At 39.2% G+C, this 26,579-nt stretch overlaps 2 protein-coding genes and 1 non-coding gene across 3 annotated transcripts; all 3 read right to left on the bottom strand.

The window, feature by feature from the left end:
- Nucleotides 1-339: 339 nt before the first annotated feature.
- On the bottom strand, nt 340-4,705 carry LOC110928461 (translation machinery-associated protein 22). Its single transcript, XM_022171485.2, has 7 exons — nt 4,482-4,705; nt 4,314-4,391; nt 2,376-2,434; nt 2,203-2,284; nt 2,064-2,131; nt 1,443-1,526; nt 340-511 (listed from the first exon to the last, which is right to left on the bottom strand). Exons 1-7 carry the CDS (start codon nt 4,627-4,629, stop codon nt 455-457), a joined length of 576 nt encoding a protein of 191 aa, XP_022027177.1. The 5' UTR covers nt 4,630-4,705; the 3' UTR covers nt 340-454.
- Nucleotides 4,706-6,246: 1,541 nt separating this feature from the next.
- TRNAV-CAC lies at nt 6,247-6,320 on the bottom strand. Its single transcript has one exon. It is a non-coding gene; the product is annotated as a tRNA-Val (tRNA).
- A 481-nt stretch (nt 6,321-6,801) lies between these two features.
- On the bottom strand, nt 6,802-10,287 carry LOC110928462 (IAA-amino acid hydrolase ILR1-like 5). The gene is made up of 5 exons (XM_022171486.2): nt 10,152-10,287; nt 9,133-9,666; nt 8,550-8,864; nt 7,901-8,029; nt 6,802-7,312 (listed from the first exon to the last, which is right to left on the bottom strand). The coding sequence occupies exons 2-5, from the start codon at nt 9,577-9,579 to the stop codon at nt 6,929-6,931; spliced, it is 1,275 nt and encodes a 424-aa protein (XP_022027178.1). The 5' UTR covers nt 9,580-9,666; nt 10,152-10,287; the 3' UTR covers nt 6,802-6,928.
- Between the last annotated feature and the right edge of the window lie 16,292 nt (nt 10,288-26,579).

A 26,579-nucleotide genomic window follows, 5' to 3' on the forward strand; every position in this document is an offset into this window, starting at 1 on the left:
AGCTCAGCTTGGCTCGAGCACTAGCTTGAAGTTAAACGAGCCTAAGAACGAGCCAACGAGCCGAGAATGGCTCGAGCTCGGCTCGGTTACAAAATGAGCCCGCTCGACTCAGGTCGTTTCAAATGGAGATTTTAGATTTTTAAGCTAGTTTTTTTTTCGAGCGAGCTACGAGCCGAGCTGCATGGGTCAAATTCTCACCCCTAGTTTTAAGCAAGTTGGAAAATCTTTCAAATATTTTGTGGGGCATGGGTCACGAATATAGCACTGGGAGACTAACAAAAACTCAAACTGTGACACAGATGTTTGACCTTAAAAGATAAAACTGAATCTTAATGGATATGGCTCTGGAGAATCTATATATTTTTAACATAAATTAATATAAACTCTCAAATTCAAACTTGATTTGTAGCCAAAATCATATTACAAATATTAAATATAATTCAATTTCTGGAAGTCACACAGCAGGGACCTTTTTTCCATCTTCAATAAAATAAATCGCAGTTTCCGGAACCTGCAAAATACATTTTTGCAGCAGATTTAGCTTCTGCAACATGTTTTTGTGATTTACAGAAGCGGCATTTTTGACCAGTTTACTTCAAAATGAGTAAATAACAAAAATCGTCCTTTATGTATGTCACTTATTGCAAACTGTGTCCTTTGTCTTCAATAATTACAGAAAACGTACTCGATGTTTGCAAACCCTTGCAAGTTACGTCCTTTAGCCCTAACTCAGTTAATTTTTGCGGTTAATCTGACCAAATGGACCCCACATGAGGGTAATTTGGTCATTTTACTCTCATGTGGGGTCCATTAGGTCAGATTTAACCACAAAAATACCCTCATGTGGGGTCCATTTGTTCAGATTTAACCACAAAAATTAACTGAGTTAAGGCTAAAGGACATAACTTGTAAGGGTTTGCAAATATCGAGTACGTTTTCTGTAATTATTGAAGACAAAGGACACAGTTTGCAATAAGTGACATACATAAAGGACGATTTTTGTAATTTACTCAAAAAGGGTCAATTTGCTTATATTCTCCGAGTTAAATGAGCATGCTTAAGATATGTAGTTAAGAAAACAGGAAAATGGGTCAATTCTGCCACAATCTCCAATGAGTTAAATGTGCATATTTAAATTATTTAGTTAAAAAAATAGGCCAAACGGGTCAAAATTATTGGGATTGCTTATTTAAACAGCTTATTTTTATAAGCAGAAGAAAATCAAGTTTACTAAAAACTTATTTCACAAGGGTAAACTTGTGATTTACCGAGAATAACGCGTTTGAAAACGAACGACTTATGAAAAACAGATCCCAACACTCGAATGTTTATTGCTTTTAAGAAACGGGCTATGCAAATAAATTGTTTAAATAAGCAAAATCCCAAACACTCATTTAGTTTCCATCAAGATCAAGATAAGATAAAAGAGGTTGTGTAATTACATCAGGCCACGTATCTGTAATGAATTCCACGATATCATATGCTATATCTCCTTGTACATCGATTTGATCTTTCTCAGTTGGACCCTGAGAAGAGATACACAGACACATATAAGAAATTTCAATCAATAAATAAATGAATTTTTTAATAAAATGCCATTTTCGTCCCTGAGGTTTGGCCAGTTTTGCAACTTTCGTCCAAATGTTTGTTTTTCAACATTTGGATCCAGAAGATTTAAAATTTTGCCATTTTCACCCGACTCGTTAACTTCGTCCATTTTTCGCCGTTAAGTCAGGGGTATTTCTATCTCTCTCTTTTGTTAACTTAATGGGCAATTCTGTCTTTTTCACTTTATGTACAAGCATTTAGCATAATGTACAAGTATTTAAAACACCGAATCGCCCTTTAGGTTAACAATAAAGACGAAAATACCCCTGAATTAACGGAGAAAAAACGGATGGAGTTAATGAGCCGGGTGAAAATGGCAAGATTCTAAACCTTTTGCATCCAGATGCGAAAACAAACCTTTGGACGAAAGTGACAAAACTGGCCAAACCTCAGGGACGAAAATGACATTTTACTCTAAAAAAATTCTTAAATGTATATACAGCCACAATAAGTACCTTTACAACAGATGCACCAGTTGCAAATTTCTTTCCAAGTTTCTTTGAAGCATCACTCAATTTAACACCTGGAATTGGTTTTTAGTATCCGAGAAAACTGGAAAATCAAAATAACATGAATGTAGTGTATTAAACTTACCGAAAAGGTCGAGACCTTTGAGGGTGGTGATAGATTTACGCTTGTTGCGGGTCACTTTCTCGATTATAACTTCTTGTTTCTCCTACGCAATATATCCAAGTTTGATTGATATAATATACATAAAACTTTACACTGTAACTTTTTGTTATTTTTTTTATTTGTCTATTTTGTACCTTCTTTTTTGTCTTTCCACCGGGAAGTCGTTTTACCGGCTCTTTGGGTGCAGAAGAACCTGGAGTATGAACATGCAGTTGACCAATTACATTATCAAATAATAATATCATTATTTTAAGTAAAGAGAATAGGGTCGGAAAAATTCGAATACAGTTTGGGTAACTTTTAACCTATTTTAACAATTTGACCAAATCCACTCTAAAATAAGAGCTTAAAACCAATTTTGCTCTAGAAATACTCGTGCTTTCCATAGAAAGTATGGTAGCATGTCAATTGCACTTGGTATGAATAGTAAGTCATATTTACAAACAAACAGGTGCTTTTGTGTAAAACATTAATCATGAGTTTACATTTACGTCAATCAAGATATTTAAAGTTGGTTTTATGTACTTGACAAAATGGAAAGGGAAGAAGCTTAAAAGATCAAGTAAAAAAGGCAAACATGCCAAATAATGAGGGAAGCTGACAGATGCAATTTTGAGTAGGCACGGGATTGAAGCAAAATATATTGGACTATGCATTGGTTCCTGTCTAATTCTCAATAGTACTTTGGCATAAGGCCACAAATGATCTTTCACTACATCCAGTACACCCGCGCAACGCGGCTTATCAAACCATTATATTATATTTAGTCTCGAAGTCATCTCTTTAGTGGTTTTTCTTATGGCCACACTTGAAAAGGTGGATGGAGCCATCCGAGAACAAGTAACTAACCGGAGAACCACTCAAGAACTACTCATGCGAGAAAGGGTTAGTTAGTTAGTTAAACAAAGAAAGTACAGGGGCTGAATGGTTCGATATACAAAGAAGAGAAAAGATAAATCAAAAGGAAGAAAGGGGAAATACTTTTTGAAGAGAGTTAAGATATGTTTCGTAAAAAACAAGATTTGGTTTACTAATTTAGTTTGTTTTGTTTCATATTTGTTAGCAGAGTGTTAGGACTTAGGAGTTTTTCTTGTTTAGCATAAATAGACGGTTAGGGTCATTGTATTTTGATTTTGGTGTGGTTTTCTATCAATAATAATATAAAGAAAGAGTCGACCTAGATTTGCGTCAAAAACCGGATGTTCGTGACAGTTTCAGTGTTACCGATAATCATATTTAAAACTTTTTACACACAAAAATGGTCCTACGCGTTATTTCAGTTCCATTTAAGGCACTACACTAAGGGTATGTTTGGCAAAAGTAGCTGGTGGCTGGAAGCTGGTAGCTGGTGGCTGAAAGCTGTTAGCTGGTAGCTGTAGCTTTTTAGATATATTTAGTGTTTAGCAGGGTAGCTGGAGCTTTTAATAAAATGTATAAAATGACCAAAATAGACATAACTAAAATTTTAAAAAGTTTGTGCATTAAATAGTTCATTATCTTTAGATGTTAAAATAGTCATTTTTCCCTAAAAGCTTGTAGCTCCTTCTAAATGCTACTAGTAGGAGTGTTCAACCAAAAGCTTCAAGCTCCGTCAACCAAACAAGACTTTTTATTGAGTAGAAGTTTTTTCTTAAAAGCTTAAAAGCTAGAAGCTCCTAAAAGCTACGTGCTAAACATACCCTAAGCAGGGGCGGATGTACATAGATATAAGGGGTAGCCTCCGCTACGGCTTGGCGCTCCGGCGGTAGTGTAAAATTAGTGTAAATTTTGAAAAAAATTGACGCTTTTCGATTTCGTTACCGCTTATTTATAAAACGTTACTGCTTGGCGCGAATCCTAGATCCGCCACTGACCCTAAGTACAAAATATAAACTATAATCAACTCAAAAAATAATTTGGAATATTAATAACCAATTTGCCAAGGAAATTAGTATGCTAACATTCATGAATTAAAACTCTGCATCCTAAATATAAACTATAATCAACTCAAAAAAAATTCAAAACCCTATCTAGTATATGTATAAGCTGTACAACACAAGTATGCTACTTTAAATTTAATATTAGTATAATACCTGAAGGTTCAGTGCCATTAGTGATCGAAGACGATTGTAATTGATCTGAAATTCCATCAGTGACCTTCGAATTTGATTCTGAATTGTTTAAAAAAAATTAATTTATCACATAAACTGAACATATGATTAAAAAGCATTTATTCAATTAAAAAATATAAATTTGAATACCTTGAATGAGATCGGGATAAAGTTGAGGTGCGTTTCGGATCAACCAGGGTTTGCATTTTTCGAAATCGGCACCAAATTCACAGTACTCGGCGGGTAAACTGCAAACACCACAGTATAGAACTTGAACCGGTTGAAGTATTTCCGCCATTGAATTCACCAAGTTTGCTATCTGAAAATCTTGTGTAGGGTTTTTGCTAGAGACTACGGAAGTACCAAACGGCTGAACTAAACTTTATTATATTTTTTTAAAACTAGATTTACAACCAGTCGCGATTCGGAGGGGGCGTAAAACTGTGTTAAATAGCACCAATACCATACATACCATCGTCAGCGACAACTAATACTGAAGTTACGGTGTGTTAATGCGAAGAAACTAGACTGCAATATAAAACATAGAAAATAATAACTAAGACAATTTAGGACCCCGCACGTTATAACGGATCTGTCAATCGGGAAATTAACTGACGACGTAAAAACGTTGAACCACACACACGTTGAGCCGTGTTAACTCGCAAAATCTAGTACGAAGCGTAAAACGAAACGTAAAAACGTTGAACCACACACGCATGTTACGTCGTGTTAACTCGCAAAATTTAAAAAGAAACGTAAAACAAAAAATCTACGAAGTATGAAAAGTGTGGGGGGCCAAAGTTAAAAGTAAAAAAGTTGTGAGGTTAAATTGCAAAAGATGAAAACTTTTGGGTTAAAAATAAAAGGTCAGATATATAATATATTTGGGTTAAAAGTGTAATATCAAACTTACTTTTTGAAAACTACCAAAGCATTGAGTATAACACATATATGCCCTATAGTTTGTTAATGATATATGTATATAGTATGTATAATTACTGCTTTGCAATGTGATTGTTAAACGGAACAAAAAAATAAACATAAAAACATAAACCATACACGTGCGTTGTAGCATATTAAGTCACAAAATTTAGATCGAAACGTAAAACATGGAAAAGAATAACTAAGTCGACATAGGACCCGCGCATTGCAACGAAGCCCTTAAACTGAAAAAATAACGCAAAAACCACACATGCGTGTTGAAGCGTGTTAACTCGCAAAATTTAAACTGAAACGTAAAACAACAATTTTGTAAAAGATGTAAAGTTTATGGAACCAACACTGAAAGTGAAAAAATGTTAGAGGTAACAAATGAAGAATGTTATTTGGCAAAGTTGTAAAAAAACACAAATATAGGGTGAAAGGTGCAAAAATTTGAATAGTAACTATTACTCACATTCAAAAGTTGATAATTAATATATAGTCTCCTTGGGGTTATGTAGTTATGATGGTATCCGATGATCCTTGCTCGTCGTAAGATAGTTAGGTCCAACATGTTCATCCACTAACCAATGAAGCATGCTATAAGATGGATCATTTATGCCGTTTCACTAGACATACCCGATGGTCGTTCGGGTAGGGTAGTGAAAATCCTTTGGGGAGGAGGTGGAATGGTTACATCGGATGGAGCGGAGGCATCCCCATGCAATAGGGTTGTGTAACTAGCTCTTAGCTGGAAAAAAACCGCTAAAAAGTTGGAAAAAAGTTCGCTTGATTTGTAAACAAGTTGTTAACTGGCTCGATTAATTTTTAAAATTTAATTTAGTATATAATTACTGTGGTTATCAAATGGGACCTAGCCAGTTGCAAACTTTGATATGATATAAACAATAATAAAATAAGGATTTGGTTTCTAAGGTCATACAAACAAATAAACATTCAGGAAATTTGTTTTCCACAAAAAACAAAAAAAAAATGTCTGAGCCCGGGTTCGAACCGGGGACCTCTAGTGTGTGAGACTAGCGTGATAACCGACTACACCACCCAGACAACATGTCAATATTCTACTCCAAATTTTATATATCTCGTGTGTCGTTTCTATTAAGCATCTGAAACTACAAGTTAAGGGAAAAATATATAAACTAGTTAAAAGTCATTATTGTTGGATTTCAAGGTTTTCTCATTTTTTAAGGAGACTAACAAGAAGGTAGCGTTTATGGTTTCTGCAACCATGGTTTTAAAAACCAAGCCCCCTATGCATCAGTCAAACCGCTGAAGGTTGAACCAACAAGTTCAGTAACCGACTTGAACCACATAACAGCTAGACCATTTGGATTTTAGACACGAGCAAAAGTGGAGAGAAACGAGTCTCGAGTAAAATGAGACAGATCTCAAACAAAGAGGGAGTACAAGCTAAACTTGTGTCTCGCTAACAAGAGTCTAAACCAAGCCGAGCACACTAGTATAAATTTGAGCAGGCTCGGATCAGCTAATTCATTTAACAACCCGATATCTAAGTAAACCAACAAACTATCATGAATTTTGAAAGATCTTAAATGAGTTAAAATTCTTTAAAACAAATGGTTAATAATAAATACTTTGTACATTAACAACCCTTTGTATTTAAACCTTTTACTATAATTTACATTCTCCTACTTTTATTTCACAAGTGGAGGAGGCTGATGTTCCATGAGATACAACTCCGCAATGCTCGTATGTAACGCAGCTCCAATGGGAAGAACATCTTCATCAAGAAAGAAATAAGGCGAGTGTGGGGAGTGAATTGAGCCGACAACTTCATTCCGTATTCCGATTCCAAACATAACTCCAGGGATGACTTCCTGATAGAACGCAAAATCCTCACCGGCCATCACCTTCTTAGCCGCCTTCACTCCATGCGGACCAAGTAACATTGAACCCACTCGGTCTACATGGCTTGTTAACCTTTCGTCATTCACAGTGGCTGGATAAAGGGGAAATTCGTCTTCTTTCATGTCAACCGAAGCTTTACATCTATGAACAGCTGCCTGTCCTTCAACCACCTGACCAAAACCACAAACCAAAATCCATTAAAACTTGAGTCAAATGCCATTTTCGACCCTGAGGTTTGGTCAATTTTGCGACTTTCGTCCAAAGGTTTGTTTTTCTGCATTTAGATCCAAAAGGTTTGAAATCTTGCCATTTTCATCCAGCTCGTGAACTCCATCCATTTTTCTCCGTTAAGTCAGGGGTATTTTCGTCTTTTTTGTTAACTTAAAGGGCAATTCGGTCTTTTTCACTTAAGGACACGTGCATTATGCTAAATGCTTGTACATAAAGTGAAAAAGAGCGAATTGCCCTTTAAGTTAACAGAAAAGACAAAAATACCCCTAACCGAGAAAAATGGATGAAGTTAACAAGCCGAATGAAAATGGCAAGATTTTAAACCTTTTGGGTCCAGATGCGGAAAAACAAACCTTTGGACGAAAGTCGCAAAACTGGCCAAACCTTAGGGACGAAAAGGGCATTTTACTCTTAAAACTTTGAGAAAAACCGAACTTTCTATACTAAGAGTCAAGATCATATTTATACACGGCATGTCATATAGAAATAGAAAATATATAAGGTAGACAATTGGTAAGCAGAAATACCTCTTTCACCCTTTGCTGAAGACGTTGCAAGCCTTCGGTTGTCAAACTCCTGAGTGTTCCCCCTAATTCAACATACGCTGGAATAACATTCAATGCCTCACCGCCCTTAACATACGTAACTGATAGCACCTAGACTCAATTTAAAACGATAGCATTAAATTGAAAGATTTGTGTAACACAAGAGAAATACTCATTATAAGTTAGAGTAAAGTACACGGTCCCTATGGTTGACCAAAATTTTGGATTTGGTCCCTAGCTTTTCAAAAGTACACGGATGGTCCCTGTGGTTTGCACTTTATAACACATTCAGTCCCCGGCCAACAAATCTATAGGTTTTAGCATGTCCAAGTTAGGGACTAAATGCGTTACAAAGTGCAAACCACAGGGACCATCCATGTAGTTTTGGAGAAAGTTGGGGACTAAATGCGTTACAGCGTTACAAAGTGCAAACCACATGGATCATCTGTGTACTTTCGGAAAGCTACCAAATCCAAAATGTTGGTAAACCACAGGAACCATACGTGTACTTTACTTTATAAATTATCAAAGTATCGAATATGATTATAAGACTTTCGACCCATTTGACTAGTTACCCTTTTAAGCTACATTTCTGTTCACCGTTCGACGCGTTAAGAAAAAAAAAACATACTTGACTTTGAAGAGGATCTAGTTCTCTGGAGATGAGTTGTTGCAAGGCCAAAACAGTAGCCGACGCAGCAAGTATAGGGTCCACATTGATATGGGGTTCAGCAGCATGACCACCTTTACCTTCTATACGAGCCACAAAGAAGCATACGGCAGCCAACATTGGTCCCGAAAGGCTGGCAATGGTTCCTGTGGGAATCGTAAAATCAACATGCATTCCAAATATAGCCTCCGCACCACCAAGTGCACCTTCGTTTATCATATATGATGCACCCGCACCTCCTTCTTCGGCAGGCTGGAATATCAGTCGAACAGTTCCCTTGTATAAAAATAATATATATGTTGGTGACTCATTGGATGGGGTAGTTATGTAAATCATGTTTTGTTAAAAAAAAAAAAAAAAAAAAAAAAAAAAAAAAAAAAAAAAAAAAAAAACTAGCATCCTCTTGTTGTTTGCAGAGTACATACAAACATTATGTGAAACTGAGGCACCTTATGTTAAACTAGACATATTTTAACACCTTCTTCGACCCATATTTTAACATATCGTTAATGTTTCACTTTCTATTATATTTGTGGAAACATACCTTGAGATTGTCCTTTCTTTGATTAAGTAACTTAGCGGCACCAAGAAGCATGGTGGTGTGAGCATCGTGACCGCAGCCATGCATAAGACCGTCATGTTTACTCTTATGCTCCCATTGAACAAGCTCCTGCAACGGGAGGGCATCCATGTCAGCGCGAAGGGCTACAACGGGAGGAGATCCGGTGCCAATCTGAGCGACAAAACCAGTGCGCGCAAGTGGGTACGTGTAAGAAATGCCGAGGTTTTCGAGTTCAGAGCGAATAAGGGCGCTGGTGTTGTGTTCTTGGAAGCAGAGTTCCGGGTGCTCGTGGAGTTTCCGACGGATTGAAACCAACCAGTTTTTGTCTTCTTTCGCTGCGGTTAACACCTGCCTTCCGTACTCCTCGTTTGAGTATACCGACGACGACGCAGAGACCAAAACCCACAACACCATCACCACCAACATCATTATTCAACGCCTAGAGCTTCTTCAGCGACAGACTCGGGTCGGTTTGGGTCGTTCAAGAGATGAGACGCTGCGTTAACGCACGCGTTGCTGTGCGTGAGCATAGACAGATGCAAATTAAACTAATTAGATCTGTCATTGTTTAATGGATCAAATGATCATAAACATTAAGCCAGTCTGAAGATTAGTATACTTGATAGCCAATTTGCAAACTTTTTGTATATATTCAACTGAAATTAAGATAAACTTATATAAATTCTAACCATCAAATTAAAAAAAAAAAAAAAATATCAAAGTGTTCATATAATCTTGTATCTGAAAAGTATGTTGAGCCTATAATTATAATATTCATGGGCCATAACTGCAACAAATATTTGGGTTGACTTGTTAGAATCATAGACTTCAAAGGATAGAGCAAATTAACAATCATATGCACCCATCGGTATACATAGAAATTAAAATTCTAGAGCAATTGAACTATGAAAATCAAAGAAAGCTTCCATCAACTAAAATCAAAATCCTATAACTACTAAAATCAAACAATGCAAAAACGACAGTTAAAGGGGCAAGCTCACCTGGGCAAAATCAGTTATCGGCGCCCTGAGAGAAGGCGGAGAAGGGTAAAATTGTTTAGTCAACCAAGCAACAACCTTTATTTTCAACTGTAGTTACCATCTACGCTTCTCGACGGATTCGAAACATAAAAACGGGTGTTCTATTTCCACACCCCAAAATCTTATTTTCATATTCCTATTTGTATACGGGCCATATAGAATATTTATGTGCAGAATTTAATACGGTGGAATGTTTTTTTTTGTTTTTATATGTATAGGGGACGTATAGTTATATACGGGCCGTATACATATTTGCATAATTTTGTTTCGAATAGTTTTAAAATCTGTATATAGGCCTTATAATGTTATACGGCCCGTATAGAAAAGTTTATTTTTTGTTGCAATCGGGAAACCATTTAATAAATTTTGTAAATTTTAAAATAGTGTTGTATATGTCGGATTATGTTACGAGTTTGTAGTTAAACGTATTTATTATGTTTAATAAGTTTCCACTTTGTAAAACGATAAATGTGTATAGAAAAGTTATTTTTTTGTTGTAATCGGGAAACCGTTTAATAAGTTTTGTAAATTTTAAAATAGTATTGTATATATCGGATTATGTTACGAGTTTGTAGTTAAACGTATTTATAATGTTTAATAAGTTTCCACTTTGTAAAACGATAAATATGTGATATGATTATGATAAACTACGACAACAATTATTAAACAAATAACTTAACATCTAAACATAAGATTAATATTTAGAATGTTTTACATCTAAAACAAACAAAAATATAAATTTTTACAATGTTTCAAACGTAAAATAACAAAAAAAAATTACAATAAGCAGCTACGGCGGTGGTGGTGGTGCAGCGCCAGCTCGTGGAGGTAGGGACACGCCAGAATGCATAGCCACAATCACCTCGACCATCCACTGTACATCCCCTCTCACTGCAGCTAAATCCCTTCTGACTGCAGCTACATCCGACTCGACCTGACCAAGTCTCGACTCGACCTGAACGAGTTTCTCCTCCACCTGAACGACTCTCTCCTCCACCCTCGGTGGAGGCATAACACGTTGTCTCACGCTCCGTCGAACGTACGGGCGATCACCCTGTAAATCCTCCGCAGCTACCTGTGATCGATTGACAGTATGATCGCCTCCCTCTCCCTCGCCCTCGCCTCCCTCTCCATCGCTTCCCTTTCCATCGCCTCCCTCCCCCTCTGTTAGAGCTTATGAGATCGTTGGTACTTGTGCTGGATTAGTTTGATAGTAGTTTGTATGCATTTTGAATGTTTAGGGGGTTATTTTGTAATTATCTAGAAGTTGTGATCCTGACTTGGTGTAGTTAAGATTCCAGCAAATTTATAAATTTGCTGGCAAGTCAGGAGTCTAGTATAAATACCCCAAGCATTGTAACTTATTCAAGCTTTTGGCTCTTGGTGGAATCAAGTGTTGTTTACATTCATATTGTGCTTAGATCTGATTTCCAAGGTTATTCATTGCTATATCTTACTGTTTGGATTCAATACAACACTAGTTGTATTCATCAATCCATTAGCTTCATCTTCATTCTTGATCTTTCTTGACTCTTCATAGCTCAAACACTTAATCAATAGGTGTTTTGGACTAAAACAACCAACCACTGTGATCCGGATACGTTTTGGGATCTACAATTTGGTATCAGAGCCTTTGTGCTCTTGGTTGTTGTGTTCTTGTTGAGATTTTTCATTGTTTTGAAGGTTTTTCAAAGTTTAAAGGTTTTTCAAATTTTTGGGCTTAAAATGGATTGATTTGGTGTGTTTAATCGATAGGTTGTTGTTAATACTTGATTAGGGAGTTATTTTAGTCATTTTGGTGCATCAAAACATGGTTTTTGGGCTGTTTTTGAGTGATTAGAGGGTTTTAGTTCGTGTTAAACCCTCTGGTCAGCGAAATTAATTTGAATACAGCGAAGAATATTTGAACACAGCGAATTTATTTCTTGAATATAGCGAACTCAGCGTTGAATATAGCGAAATAATTCGAATCGCTGAGTGTTTTGTCGCATAATCATCAAGTTCGCCGACCATTGTTCGAGCGAAATTGCTGATCATCAGCGAAATAGCACCATTTGTCCCTTAAGCGAAATTATCGAAGGCGACTTCGAGAACCGTGCTAGCGAACCACAGTGTTCCTATCACGGTTACCGGCGAAATTAACCTAACCGCTGTTTGTGTCTGTTTTGTCAGCGAAGATAAGTTGATCGCTCGTGCAGGATCACATATCTTACCAGCGAAGGTCAGCGAACCAGCTAGCGAAGATCGTTGATCGATATTGTTCATTGGCGAATTTAAGCTCCTGTTGGCGAATTTAAGTCTGTTCAGCTCACGTTTGTCAAAATCAAGGAAAAATGTCGCTAAATCAACTAAGTCCAATTGCTCAAGCGGAACTTGAAACTGGAACCACCACTCGCCCACCAAAGTTGAAAGGAGCGGAAGACTTTAGCACTTGGAAAACTCGCATTCAATCGTTCTTCGAGTACACGGATTACAATCTGTGGCTCTCTGTTACTGCTGGACCTCACATTCCGACGGTAGTTAGAGGAGATGCAGTGGTTGCTAACAATGATGCTACTACCTTCACTGACGAAGACAAGGCTCTCATTCAACGTGATCGTCGTGCACACGCTGCTCTAACCATGGCCTTATCAACAAACGACTGCAACATGTTTGAAGAACACCGAACTCCAAATGCACTCTGGAATGCATTGATCGAGTTCTATGAGGGAAATGAAGAACTGATCGAAAGCAAGGGAGATATGGTGCAGAAGCAATACGACATGTTTTGCGGAGTCCGTGGAGAAAGTTTGTCTGATCACATTAGTCGCTTCCTAAACATGATGACCAAAATGAAGAAGGCAGGAAATCCTGTTACCAATCGCGTTGCAATAAAGAAGCTGCTTGATTCGCTCCCCAAGGAATGGAGCCTGCAATGTATGATGATCAAGAAGGATTTTCTCAACAATCCTAATCCTGTCACTCTGTCAGATCTGATCAACACCCTAAGAGCCTTTGAAATGGATGTTAACAAGAGAGAGATGAACACTGCTGGATATCAACCTAAGGCAACTCAACCTTCAGCTGGATTGAAGAATGTGGCATTCCTCGCTTCAGGGGGCATCACTCCACAAGCTTCTGACTTAATCTACGCAAACGCTTCCGCAAGCGCATCTAAAGCTCCACAACTTGTTGAGAAGACTATCACTGTTGATACTCAAGCGTTGAAAGTATCCACTGAAAATGTGGCACTCTTCAACACATTTCTGAGCAGCTACGAAGCCCTAATGTCTGGGGAACTGAAGAAGGAGATGTTTACTGCTGAAGACATGTATCAGGTTGATCCAGATGATATGGAAGAAATGGATCTGAAATGGCAAATGGCCATGATCACTCTGAGGTTAAAGAAATTTCAAGACAAGACAGGCAAGCGATTGGGTCTTGGAAAAGCTGGCTTTGACAAATCTAAGCTGAGGTGCTACAACTGCAAGAATCTAGGACACTTCAAGCGCGATTGTCCGTTGTTGAAAGAAGGAAACAGTGAAACTACTCCTGCTGTTAAACAAATCACTGTTGAAGAGAACAAAAACAATGCATCTCCCAGCACGCCAAAGGCTTTAGTTGTTGAAGACTATGATTGGAGTGAAGAGATCACTGAAGCAAAGGAGCAAGTCAACAAAGCCCTGATGGCCAAGATCACGGGTGAGTCATCCGCTAGGCAGTTTGAGAAGCAAACAACAAGAATCCCAACTGGAGACAATGATGCTGACAAGGGATTGAAAAGTATTCTTTCTTCAGTGAAGCCTGGTGATCAAGCTGAAAAGGATGCTGCTAAAGAGACATCTGAGAAAGGGAAGGATAAAGTTCAAGCTACAGCCATGAAAGCAGATTCATCAAAAGAAAAGGCTGACAAGGACTTGGTAAATAGTATTCCACTCAGTTTTAAAGAAAAATTATGCTCTGAAGCATGCGTTGATGTCGTGGCACATTATAAATTCTTAAACCTGGAGTTTGAAAGGCAAAAAGACAAAGCTTTAAAAATTAACAACGAGCTTAAACAGAATGAGGCTGCATATCAGAGAAAGTTGAACTCAACTTTGGCTGAAATGCAAACCCTTAAAGAATTTGTGTTTAGAAAAGATTTTATCATTAATGATCTTACAGAAAGATTAGAAAAAGCTTTAAATGAAAAGAACAAACTTCAAATTATAATAGACAAATGGAATGTCAGTCAAAAGGCCTTTACTGACATCAAAAATTGCCAACGACCAACGTTTGTGAAAGATGGGATTGGTTATAAGGATAGGCACGGAAATGAAAGAAAACTTTTCTTTCCACCTCACAGCAAAAACTACGTGCCTATGCCTACTCCTCATCCCGAAAATGATCTCATAAATGAAAAGGCCTCAGTTGAACAAAATGAATTTTATGAAAATGAGACAACTGCTAACTGCTCTAAAAGCAATGCAGATTCCATGGAGACTGCGGAGGGTCAAAAATAGGAATTGGTTATTCAGGCGACAGTTATTCCACCGTTAACTGGTTCGTCTGGAATTGTTCTAAAAACAATGCTAAGGATGAATGTAATAGTTTAAGTAGGTTGGATGACTGTAATGGCCAAGTGCCTAAAACTAAATCTGTGGATGACTGTAAAGGCCATGTGCCTACATTTGAGACCCGTAATCATGAACCTTATGTGTCTGAATGTCATGATTTGAATTATGCGTGTTGTGATGATAATGTTGCTTGTGAATCTCCTGTATTTGTGCCAGAATTAAAAAGGAATAGTTTTGGAAAATTCCTTACAAAGGAAATTCCTGAATTTATTCCTTCCAGAACAGGTATGACAGAATCGGAAAAGAATGTTACTGAAGATCAAGATAATGTAGATTCAAGCGACATTACCACAGAAGACGAACAGACATCAGAAAGTTCGCATTCAGAAACCTCAACTGAAGATCAAGCAACTAGTGTTGAAAGCTTCGAATATTCAAGTTGTGAAGCAAGTGAAGAACAAAATTCAAGCGAGGACAACACGTCTGAAAGCTCACTCGATTCAGACAGTGATGAAGAATATCCCGAAGATGAAAGCAGAGTGGACAAGAAAATGAAGAAAGCAGAAAGCTCAAGACTCTCATCACATACATCATCTTCTCACACCAAAAGACCCAGACATAAAAGATGTTTTCGCTGTGGTCATTTAGGACATACAGCGAAACATTGTAAAACCAAAAAGTTTCCTAAACCAGAGCATGATTTTATTACAAACGTCACGCAGCAACTAAATTATCTTAAGAAATCTGTTAAAAATCTGGTTGATTCAATTGCGTATCTTTGGAAACAAAAAGAGGTCAAAGTGGGTCAAAACCACGATAAATTTGAAATCAAACAGATCTGGGTTCCTAAATCAAACTAACCTGTATATTTGTGTATTTGTGTACGTCAGAATAAACTCCAGAAATGGCTTCAAATGCTCATGGAATACATCTGGCACGTAGACAGCGGATGTTCAAGACACATGACTGGATTGAAGGAACTACTGAAAAACTTCCGCTTTATTGATGGTGACTTCGTGTCTTTTGCTGGCGATGAAAAGGGAGGAAAGATTGTTGGAGTAGGAGATGTAGTGTCCGAAGCCCTCACGCTGGAAAATGTCAACTATGTTCCTGAGCTGTGCTATAATCTCATGAGCGTTTCTCAAGTGTGTGATAAAGGGATCTCGGTGCTGTTCAATGACATGGAATGCTTGTTCCTGAAGCCCGGTTATGTTGTTCCTGCAGAAATGATCATGCTCACTGCTCCAAGACAGAACAACACATATGTGCTCAACATGAAAAACGCCAAGACAAATGACAACTTGACATGCTTAATTTCTAAAGCGTCAGAATCGGAGTCACTGCTTTGGCATAGACGACTGGGGCATGTTAACTTCAAAAATATGAATAAACTATCTAAAATGAACTTAGTTAGAGGTCTTCCAATCAAAGAATTTCCATTTTCTGAAAAATGTATTGCATGCGCCCAGGGAAAGCAGCATAAGAAACCACACAAGTCCAAAGCAGTGAACACGATTTCTGCACCACTTCAATTGTTGCACATGGATCTTTTCGGTCCTATCAGTGTTAAAAGTCTTGCTAAAAGCTCTTATTGTTTGGTTGTAACAGATGATTACTCTCGATTCTCGTGGGTATATTTTCTTGAAGCAAAAAGCGAGACTGCTGAAGTGTTAAAATCATTCATTCCCCTGATAGAGAACGTGATCAAGCTGAAAGTGAACTCTATAAGAAGCGACAACGGGTCTGAATTCAAAAATCAGACTTTCATATCATTCTGTGCAGAAAAAGGAATTCATCTTCAATACAGTGCAGCCAGAACTCCCCAACAAAATGGAGTTGCTGAACGCAAAAATAGAACGCTGATTGAAGCTGCAAGAACCATGCTGGTGGACTCCAAGCTTCCAATTATCTTCTGGGCTGAAGCAGTTAATACTGCATGCTACGTTCTGAACAGGGTGCTCATCGTGAAACCTCATGGAAAGACAGCATACGAGCTTCTCTTCAAAAGAAAGCCACTTATAGATTTCTTCAGGCCATTCGGATGTTCGTGCACTCTGTTGAACACTCAAGAAAATCTCGTCAAGTTTGAAGCAGTGGGTGATATCTGCTACTTTATGGGGTATTCATCCACACAAAAGGCTTACCGTGTTTACAACAAACGAACAAAGATGGTGATTGAATCGTACTACGTGGACTTTCAAGAAGGAAATTACACCAACACTGGCAGCACTCCTGACTGGTTCTATGATGTGAGTGTGATCTTCAATAACTTTGAAATTCCGGAGATTGCGTCAGACCCTGAGCCAGTCGAAGACACTCAAGTTGAACCTCTGTTTGACTCGTCTGACATCGGTTTGACTCCTTTTACCACCCGCTTATCTCCATCATCTGCTGATCCGATTCTGGCTGTAAATGAAACAAATGGTGACACTTCGCCTGAGAACACCCAAGACAATGGTGCTTCTTCTTCACAGGCGAATGTGAATGAACCAACTCAAGAAGATGATCCACCAATAATTTATGTCGACGAACACTTCACCAACCTTCCGCAGTAAATTGAATCTCTGACAAATGCAGGATACAAGACAAATAGAGATCATCCTCTTGAAAATGTCATCGGCGCAGTAGAAGAAGGAGTACGTACTCGCGGGCAGTCAGCAAGCATCAACAAAGGTCTCTTCGCAGCTTTTCTATCACAATCAGTTCCACGTGACATCGAAGACGCTATTCAAGACTCCAGCTGGGTTCAGGCAATGCAAGAAGAATTATCTCAATTCAGGAAGCTCAAAGTATGGGAACTTGTAGATCTACCTAAAGGAAAGTTTCCTATTGGTACTAAATGGGTCTTTCGAAACAAGATGGATGATCGTGGGGTGGTTATCAAGAACAAGGCTCGATTGGTGGTGCAGGGTTTTCGACAAGAAGAAGGGATTGACTACGAAGAGGTCTTTGCTCCAGTCGCACGATTGGAGGCAATCAGAATATTCCTAGCGTACGCCTCTTATAGAAACTTCAAGGTCTTTCAAATGGATGTCAAAAGTGCGTTTCTGTACGGAAAAGTCAAGGAGGAAGTTTACGTATGTCAGCCTCCAGGGTTCGAGGATCCTCACTTTCCAGGCCGTTACTTTAAATTGGATAAAGCACTTTATGGCCTTCATCAAGCTCCACGCGCATGGTACGAGACTCTGTCCACATACTTGCTGGAATGTGGTTATACCAGAGGAACGATTGACATGACTCTCTTCACCAAGAAGATAGGGGAAGATGTTATGTTAGTCCAGATCTACGTGGATGATATTATCTTCGGGTCAACCAATGAGGCTCTGTGCAGAGAGTTCGAAACAATCATGAAAGCAAAATTCGAGATGAGCATGATGGGAGAGCTGAATTTCTTCTTGGGATTAGAAGTGAAGCAAAAGGAGGACGGAATTCTGATTCATCAGGCTAAATACATTCGGGACATTCTCTCGAAGTACAACATGAATGACTGCAAAGTTGCAAGCACGCCATTCGCCTCGCAAACAGAACTCACTCTAGATCCTCAGGGAAAGCTAGTAAACAAATCCTTCTATCGCTCAATGATCGGTTCTTTGATGTACTTGACAGCCAGCAGACCTGACATCATGTGGGCAGTTTGTCTTTATGCTCGGTTCCAAACAAATCCCAAGGAATCCCATGAAATTGCAGTAAAGCGCATCTTCCGCTATCTCAAAGGAACTCCAAAACTAGGGCTTTGGTATCCTAAAGATAGTAATTTTGATTTGATTGCATATTCTGACAGTGATCATGCAGGTTGCAAAGTAGATCGCAGGTCCGTATCAGGAGGATGTCAATTTCTGGGAAACCGGTTGATTTCATGGCAAAGCAAGAAGCAAACAACAGTATCCACGTCAACAGCTCAAGCGGAATACACTGCGGCATACAGTTGCTGTTCACAAGTCCTTTGGATACAAAATCAGTTGCTGGATTACGGAATCAACATCATGAAGACTCCGATATTCATCGACAATGAAGCGTGTCTGGGAATTGTGAAGAATCCCGTGCACCACTCAAGAACCAAGCACATCGAAATTCGCATTCACGCAATTCGAGATGCTTATGAAAAGGGATACATTCAAGTGGTGCCGGTGGATACCACACAGCAACGAGCCGACATCTTCACGAAAGCGTTTGACAAAACTCGTTTTAACCAGTTGGTAACCTGGTTAGAAATGGTTAATTTCCTTGACTGGAAATGAATCTTGTGTTGATAAAAAAAAAAAACTTTTAATTAAAAGAAATGTAATAAAGTTTTTGCTGGTTGAAAATAAAACTAGTATTGAAAGACGTCGCCCACCAAAAAGATTTTCTGGTTAAAATTTTATTTTCGGGCAAATGGACTCACGAAAATAAAAAATTTTAAGGGGGGATATTCAGAAAATCCCTAAACAAATGCTTATGTCAGACTCCCGGTAGAGGAAGTGATAGAAAATTGCTAACACTTTGTCATTTCTTTGAACAGAATACAATATAAAATCAGGGTACCAAGCAACGACGTGTCGGTAGATTCAGCAACACCGACGAGTAAACTGCTGTTAGGGAGCCAAACATAATGTCTACACAAGAATTCTGGCTTTTCTCAGGCATTACGTATCTCAGTGGGTAACACGTTGCGGCATATGGCTTAATGGTCTTGAATCTTGCGTTGACAGATTGCCAAAGTCTGAGATTTCGGGTCTTTATATTGGTATTTCGTTCGGAGGATATCATAGCTGCTCTTCTGCTGTACGGTGGTACTGACCTAGACGCTATGATATTCTCTTATTAATAAGTGCCTAAAAAAAAGGGCCAAACCCTGTATAATAAGCGCCATTATTGGCCAAAATCCATAATAAGTGCCATCTTTGGCCAAATTCTCTGATAGATCAGTAGGCAACTCTGCTGTACGGTAGTACTGACCTGTTGGCCGAACTATCTATCTTAACCCTCGATAGTTCCTGGAATCTCTGTTGTACGAAAGTACAGACCTGATCTCCGTTCTATCGTTGAAGAGAATGAATCCAATATACTCACCCGTTATGAGGAATCTTTGTGCATACCTTGATCGCGGGGGTATGTCATGATGTGGGACTCACGAGGGCGTAATGATTCTATTTTCAATAGCTTGTGTGGGGGCCATCGAAGACTTGTCAATATTACCGAAAACATGATAAAACACGCTCTCCGAAGGTATGTTGAAAGAAGGATGCATGGATTTAAGCGGACAAACATACTGACAGTTTTTCTTGTGCCCTGGTTAGTAATATAATAATAATAATATATAAAGAATGTGGCGAGTGTTGGCAGTATGATCCTCTGCAGGTAAGTTCGGTAAGTGTCAGACATTTCAGAAAATTCTGAGTTAAATGAATCCTCGCAAAGCAAGAAATTTGAAGTTCGGAGTCAAAATGGCCCAAATTTTAGCATTACTGTGAATATTCTGAAATAAACAAGGTTTTAAACAAAAATGGGCACGTTTTTCGAGAAAGTTTGAAATCAACACGCGAAATCAAAAACTGTTTGACAAAGCAACAAAGGCGGCGAATTTAAGATACCAACGAACTTACAAGTTCGCTGGTTATCTTTAACCGTACATATGTACAATATTTTTTTTTTACAACTGTTAAACTTTCAAATTTTCACTTCATCACCCTTTCATCGCCGGCATACCCTCTTCTTCATTTCTTTATACTCAATCTGCTTATCATCATCAACACAAGGTTCCTTTCAATCAAAGATTTCAAGGTACGTTTCAAACCCAGTCAATCAGTGCTCTTAGTTGAATCGGTGTCACAGCCTTTATTAATCGTATAATTCTTGGGTTAGTGATTATGTTTGTTATTGGGTTTTTGCATTGGGGTTTGAATCGTTGATTGAAAGTTTGTTTATTGGAATGTTAGATATCTTTAATCATGTTCAGGTTCTTATCGATGTCTATTCCGATATCCTTCGATGTCAAAATGTTTAGATTAGGCAAATCGGTAAAAAGGGGATTGTTTGAATATGAACAGGTAAGGGTTTTGAAAAGGGTTTTATAAGAAAAATTTGAATGCAGCGAAATTAATATGATGACGGCGAAGTCAGCGAAATTAGGTAAGGGATAACCAAAAGTCTCGAACGCGAGTTCGAGCGACCAGCGAACGATCTAATTCGCTCGGTTAGCGATTTAGATCGATACCTTCGCTGGTAGACCATTACCGGAAAGGAAATGTTGTCTTCGCCATGTTCGCCAGCGATGTTAACCTTGAAATCATGTCTGATCCCCAGCGAACATAGCGAAGTTAACGAGAGTTATCGGGGTCAGTTTTGTTGGCGAAGTCAGCGATGCTCGTTCATCGCTGACTGATCCAATACCTGATCTCGGCAACACGTATCGGCGATGAAATTCCTTGATCCGGCAGCGATGAAACTCTCTGACCTGGCAGCGAAATTATCAAAATGTTGATTTTTTTTATTTTTATTTTTTTGTTAATTATTATAATTGTACATATCCTTTGTAAATTCCATTCTGTGCATAGTTTATCTGGTAACTACGTATTCTAACTTGCCTCGTTTTCTGTGTAGCATGGTGAAAGTTCTGGAATGGGATAAAACACTCAAGCATAATCAAAGCATAGATCTCGATGCAGTGCCTACTGATTTTGAAGACGTAACCAGATGGGTACGTAACAGCAGGATCGGATACGCGGTGGAGACCTCAGTTGCAGTCTACCCAATACACATTCAAGACTTCTGGCAAAACGTGAAGCTGGAATCCATCAACAACAAACCAGGGATAGTCTCAACTGTTCGTAACAAGAGAGTGGAAGTAACAGAAGACAGGATTCGTCAAGTTCTAAGGTTTCAAGACAACAGTGAAGATCCGCAAAGTCTTAGTCAAGATGATATTCTTGACGGTTTTAGAGGAATGGGATACGCTGGAGATTTCAGAAACAAGAAAGAAATCAAGAGGGGTGGTCTCACCCGGGATTGGAGGTTTATTGTTCACGTGATTTCGATGAGCCTAGCTCATCGAAAAGGCGGATTTGACAGTTTGAATCTGGAGTGGTCTGCAGCCATGCTGAGCTTATGTATCAATCAAAAATTCAATCTCTCGAGCCTAATATTCAATTATATGCGAGAGAATGCAAATGGAGCAACGTGGGCAATGTACCCGAGATTTATTCAAATGCTCATTAATGATCAACACAAAGACCTCCCAAATGACGGAAATACCTACAAGTTTCACGTGCCCACAAGCAGACAGTACACAGAAATAAAAACCAACGAATGGGTTTTGCTGCACGATTGGATGTATAGAGCTGAAAGACTACCAATCGTCAAAGCAGCATATCAGAAATACAAAGAGGGTGTCAAAGCTAAACAGCAGAAAACTGCACAGGCTCAGGCCGAAGCAGCTGCCAAAGAAGAAAGAAGCAAAGGAAAAAGAAAAGACAAACACCCTGCTGAAGGAGAACCCCCAAAGAAGAAAAAGACAACGGGAGGTTATGAACGTCTCATGAGCTCAGCAACCAGGGCAGCAGATACTGAAGAGCATCGTCAACACATTCAAGATCTAAAAGCCATTCATGCAATGCAGGAGAAAGAGAAAAGAGAGAAAAGTCTGAAGCGTAAAGAAATATCTTCTTCTGAGATGCCCGAAATAGTTCCTGAAGAAACTCAAACTCTCAATGATTTCGTTGACGAAATTCTTATTGATCCATATGAGGCACAAGCAGGTCAAGGCCCATCAAAGGTATCTCCAGTCAAACCCACAAGAATCTCAAAGCCACCTGTTGTTCCACAAAGGCTCCGTCCCTTTCAAGATTTGTATGACCGATTGATCAAAGACACCGGGCCTTCCGTGGCGAAAGAAATTTGTTTATTAAAGAATCAAGTTAATGATACAAACATCCTGAGAGAAAAACTAAAAGATCAGAGGAAGAAGAACAAGGATATGACGGCATACATGGCCAAGCAAGCCAAATTTATCAGATTTCAGCAAGCTGGCTTGGAGAAACTCTACAGGATGATGCGGGGGATATGTGAAAAGACGAAAATCGAGCCGATGTTTACATTCGATGAAATTTTCGACTTTGATGCTTTCATTCAGGAAGAAACAGCTCGCAAAGAAAAGGAGGCTGAAGTAAAGAAAAGGAGATTAGAATCTGTTGACAAAGTATCAGAAGGGAATGAAAGTGAAGAAGAGGAGGTGGATCGGGAAGTCATGCCACCGACCTTTATTGAATGGGGGCTCGAGGATGAAGTCCTGTACGAGCAAGAAGACGGCAAAACATTTGCTCCCGAGCACCCCGAATGGTTTAAAAAGGAACGAGAAAAGCTTCCTGATCTTCATCAAGTGATAAGAGTCGAAAAATCTGAGGCAACTGAGAAAATCATCAGTTGGATGTACGACAATCTCAGAGGCATGTTTGTAGTGAAGAGACGTGGTGGAGTGATTCAGTATTTTGAAACAGGATTTGATCTCTTCACTCTCCCAAGGTGGGATCTGAGAGAGCTTGGGCGTCTAGATCTGCTAAACCATGAAGACAGAGGCATTGGAAGGGATTTTGAAAGGATAATTGCAAAAGAATGTAACAGAGACTTCCCGAATCATGCCCCGCAGCGCCCAAGACGCCGAGTATCAAAAACTACTTTCGATCCAGTAACTGGCAAAGGAAAAGTGACGTGGGTGGTCAACCCTGCTAAAGTTGTCACTAGAGTCAAGCTTCCAGAAGAAATCCCTGTAGCCCTCAAGGATTTCAAGAAATGGTTTTACGATAGCAAAACCGGTGAAGCTGTAATCAGGTCAAACGATAATGTTGATATTCGAATTCTGGATCCTATGGACGTGTTTAAGTTCGGGCTCTCAGATCTCACCATGCTGAATGCAAGTCGTATTAACGTTGGAGCAGGCAATGCCAATCTTGAAGAGGCAGCGTTGTTTCAACGAGCAGTGGAGCGTGCCTGGAGATTGAAGAGAGATATGCTTGACGTGATAGACAAAATGGAGAAACGAAAAGAGAAAGAACAGAAAAAGAGAGAAGCACGGAAGAAAAATAAACACGAGAAAACAATGGAAGGAAGCTCTATTTCAACGGCAGATCCAACCACCACCGCCTCTCAAACCACACCAACACCTCCGGCCTCATCCACATATGAGGCCGCTAAGGAGGACCAACCATCAAGTGAAGCTAACATTAATCAGGAAACTCCGGAAGCACCAACGGAGACTGTTGCACCGCCAGAAACGATAGTTGTTAAAGAAAATCCAACCGAGCCAGAAAAGCAAGCTACGGAAGATCCAGCGGTTACTACAGAAGAATGAGAAGACAAGCACGCAACGATCTAGGGGGGATATTGTTAGAGCTTATGAGATCGTTGGTACTTGTGCTGGATTAGTTTGATAGTAGTTTGTATGCATTTTGAATGTTTAGGGGGTTATTTTGTAATTATCTAGAAGTTGTGATCCTGACTTGGTGTAGTTAAGATTCCAGCAAATTTATAAATTTGCTGGCAAGTCAGGAGTCTAGTATAAATACCCCAAGCATTGTAACTTATTCAAGCTTTTGGCTCTTGGTGGAATCAAGTGTTGTTTACATTCATATTGTGCTTAGATCTGATTTCCAAGGTTATTCATTGCTATATCTTACTGTTTGGATTCAATACAACACTAGTTGTATTCATCAATCCATTAGCTTCATCTTCATTCTTGATCTTTCTTGACTCTTCATAGCTCAAACACTTAATCAATAGGTGTTTTGGACTAAAACAACCAACCACTGTGATCCGGATACGTTTTGGGATCTACACCCTCGCCTCCTTCTCCACGGGGTCCCTCACCCACACCATACGCACAAACCAGCCGCCCTGCCTCTCCCTCGCGAGCCAAACCCCGTCGATTGGGTTGTGTCCCTCCCAACCCTGTCAAGTTGGAGTGTCAGAGTCATACCACTTGCCACCTGCGGGGATAAGAAGCGAAAGAAATGTTTCGCCAGACGGGTGACCAAGGCCCCACGACTGATGTGGGTAGAGGTACGCTTAAAAGCGTACTCGGCGAGATATGCGGCCAACCTGTACGCCAAGTTGCCCCCCCTCCCCCCCGGCCGGTAAGTAAGTCGTGCAAGTAGAATAGGTCATTTTGGGTGATCCATTCCCTGCTATCATGACGACCGGCGATCGTCACGGCGATTGTAACACCTCGAAATTTGCGTCCTATAATGTATTGACACGTGTCATAAGTTTGCACGTGGTAATAAATGCTACGGAGGGACTAAAGTTGACCAGCATAGAAAGTATGTGAATTCAAGGGTTCAAAACGTCAACAAGGGATAAATATACTTTACAGTAACTCTACATGATGCTCGTACCTTCAAACGAATGAATTATGGATCATACGGAATGAAATGTGGAGGAAAGTGAGGAATTACAAACTACAGGGGTCAAAGGTGTCAACATGTTTAAGTTAAACCTTTGAGTGACCCTTTGGTATACCCGAGGCTTTGTAACGATAAAATATGCTCACTAGAATGCACGATATAAATTTCATCACGTTCCGTTATATATGAGAAGGTTACGATCAAATTCGTTAAGAAGGGTTAAAAGCGTCAAACATTGAAAGGTAGGACTTTTCGGGAAGCAATAAACTAACCGAGGACTTAACAGCACGGGTAAAAGTCACGAAGCCCTTATACGTAAATAAGAAAGGCCCAAAACGCAAAGTTACCCCTTCGTAAATCCAAAGGCCAGCAGTAATAATTAAAAAGATTTGAAAATCTTACTTTTAGGTCTCAGGCGGGCCGCGTGAAAGATGTAAAGGGTCTTACGCAGGCCGCATGGACAGTAGAAGATATGGGCGTGTCAGAAAGATTCAGGCGGGTCGCGTAAAAGTAAAGAGGACTTTTACGCGGGCCGCGTCAGCCTCCCAGATACAGAAAATGCGGACAAAAGCACTATTTAGTGTTTTAACCGACTCTAGACATGATTGTAAGGGCATGGGCGCCCCCTAAACGACCCCTAGCACTCAGGGACACATGTTGATGATCAGGGAACCCTTGTAGCCTTAGTTGTAATGATCCAATGCATCCAAATTCACTATATAAAGGCCACTTAGTGCACCAATGTTCACCACACCTTCATTCTTCACTTCTGATCATTTCTGGAGCTCAAGTGTCTTCACTGCTCATCCCTGGTCGTGCATAGGACTCTTGTAAGTGTGCTCCACCCTTCTTAGTTTAGTTTTTGCTTCGATATAGCTTAAAAGTCAATCCGTCGTAATTAGCGATTGACTTAACGATTAATCACTAAAGGTCCGGTGATTAGCCGAATCAAAGGTAGTTATATGTTGGTAATCATGTGGGCATTAAACCCTTAAAAGGGCACCCCCTGATTCCCACTCTAACTAGTCCAAATGTGGGGTCAAAGTTGCTTAGAAAAAGTCAACAAAATGCTAACTTTCGATTTTATGCATAATCAGTAATGTAGATGGCATGTAACCTGTTTTATCACTCATGTAACTTAATAATAAGTATTATAACTGATCTAAGCTTGTTTGATCCGACTATTTTATGTTTTGACCCGGTTCGGAACCGAAAGTCGCAAAACTTTGACTTTTGCTTAGACTTCAGTTCTGACCCGATTTGGTATGCTTTCGATATGCCTTAGGACTCTCTTAGGACCAGGTTACATGATGGTATAACCCTCTGTGACCGATTCGTTGTTTGTCCGAGTCGTTTACACATTTCCGTAATATGCTTAAATGTTGACCATAACGCCCTTTTGACTTTAAAACGAGAATTTAGGACATATGAAAGGACAATAACCTTAGTTACTGATTTCTAAACATGTCCCTAAAATT

This window comes from Helianthus annuus, chromosome 3 (assembly GCF_002127325.2).
Source record: "Helianthus annuus cultivar XRQ/B chromosome 3, HanXRQr2.0-SUNRISE, whole genome shotgun sequence".
Lineage (NCBI taxonomy): Eukaryota > Viridiplantae > Streptophyta > Magnoliopsida > Asterales > Asteraceae > Helianthus > Helianthus annuus.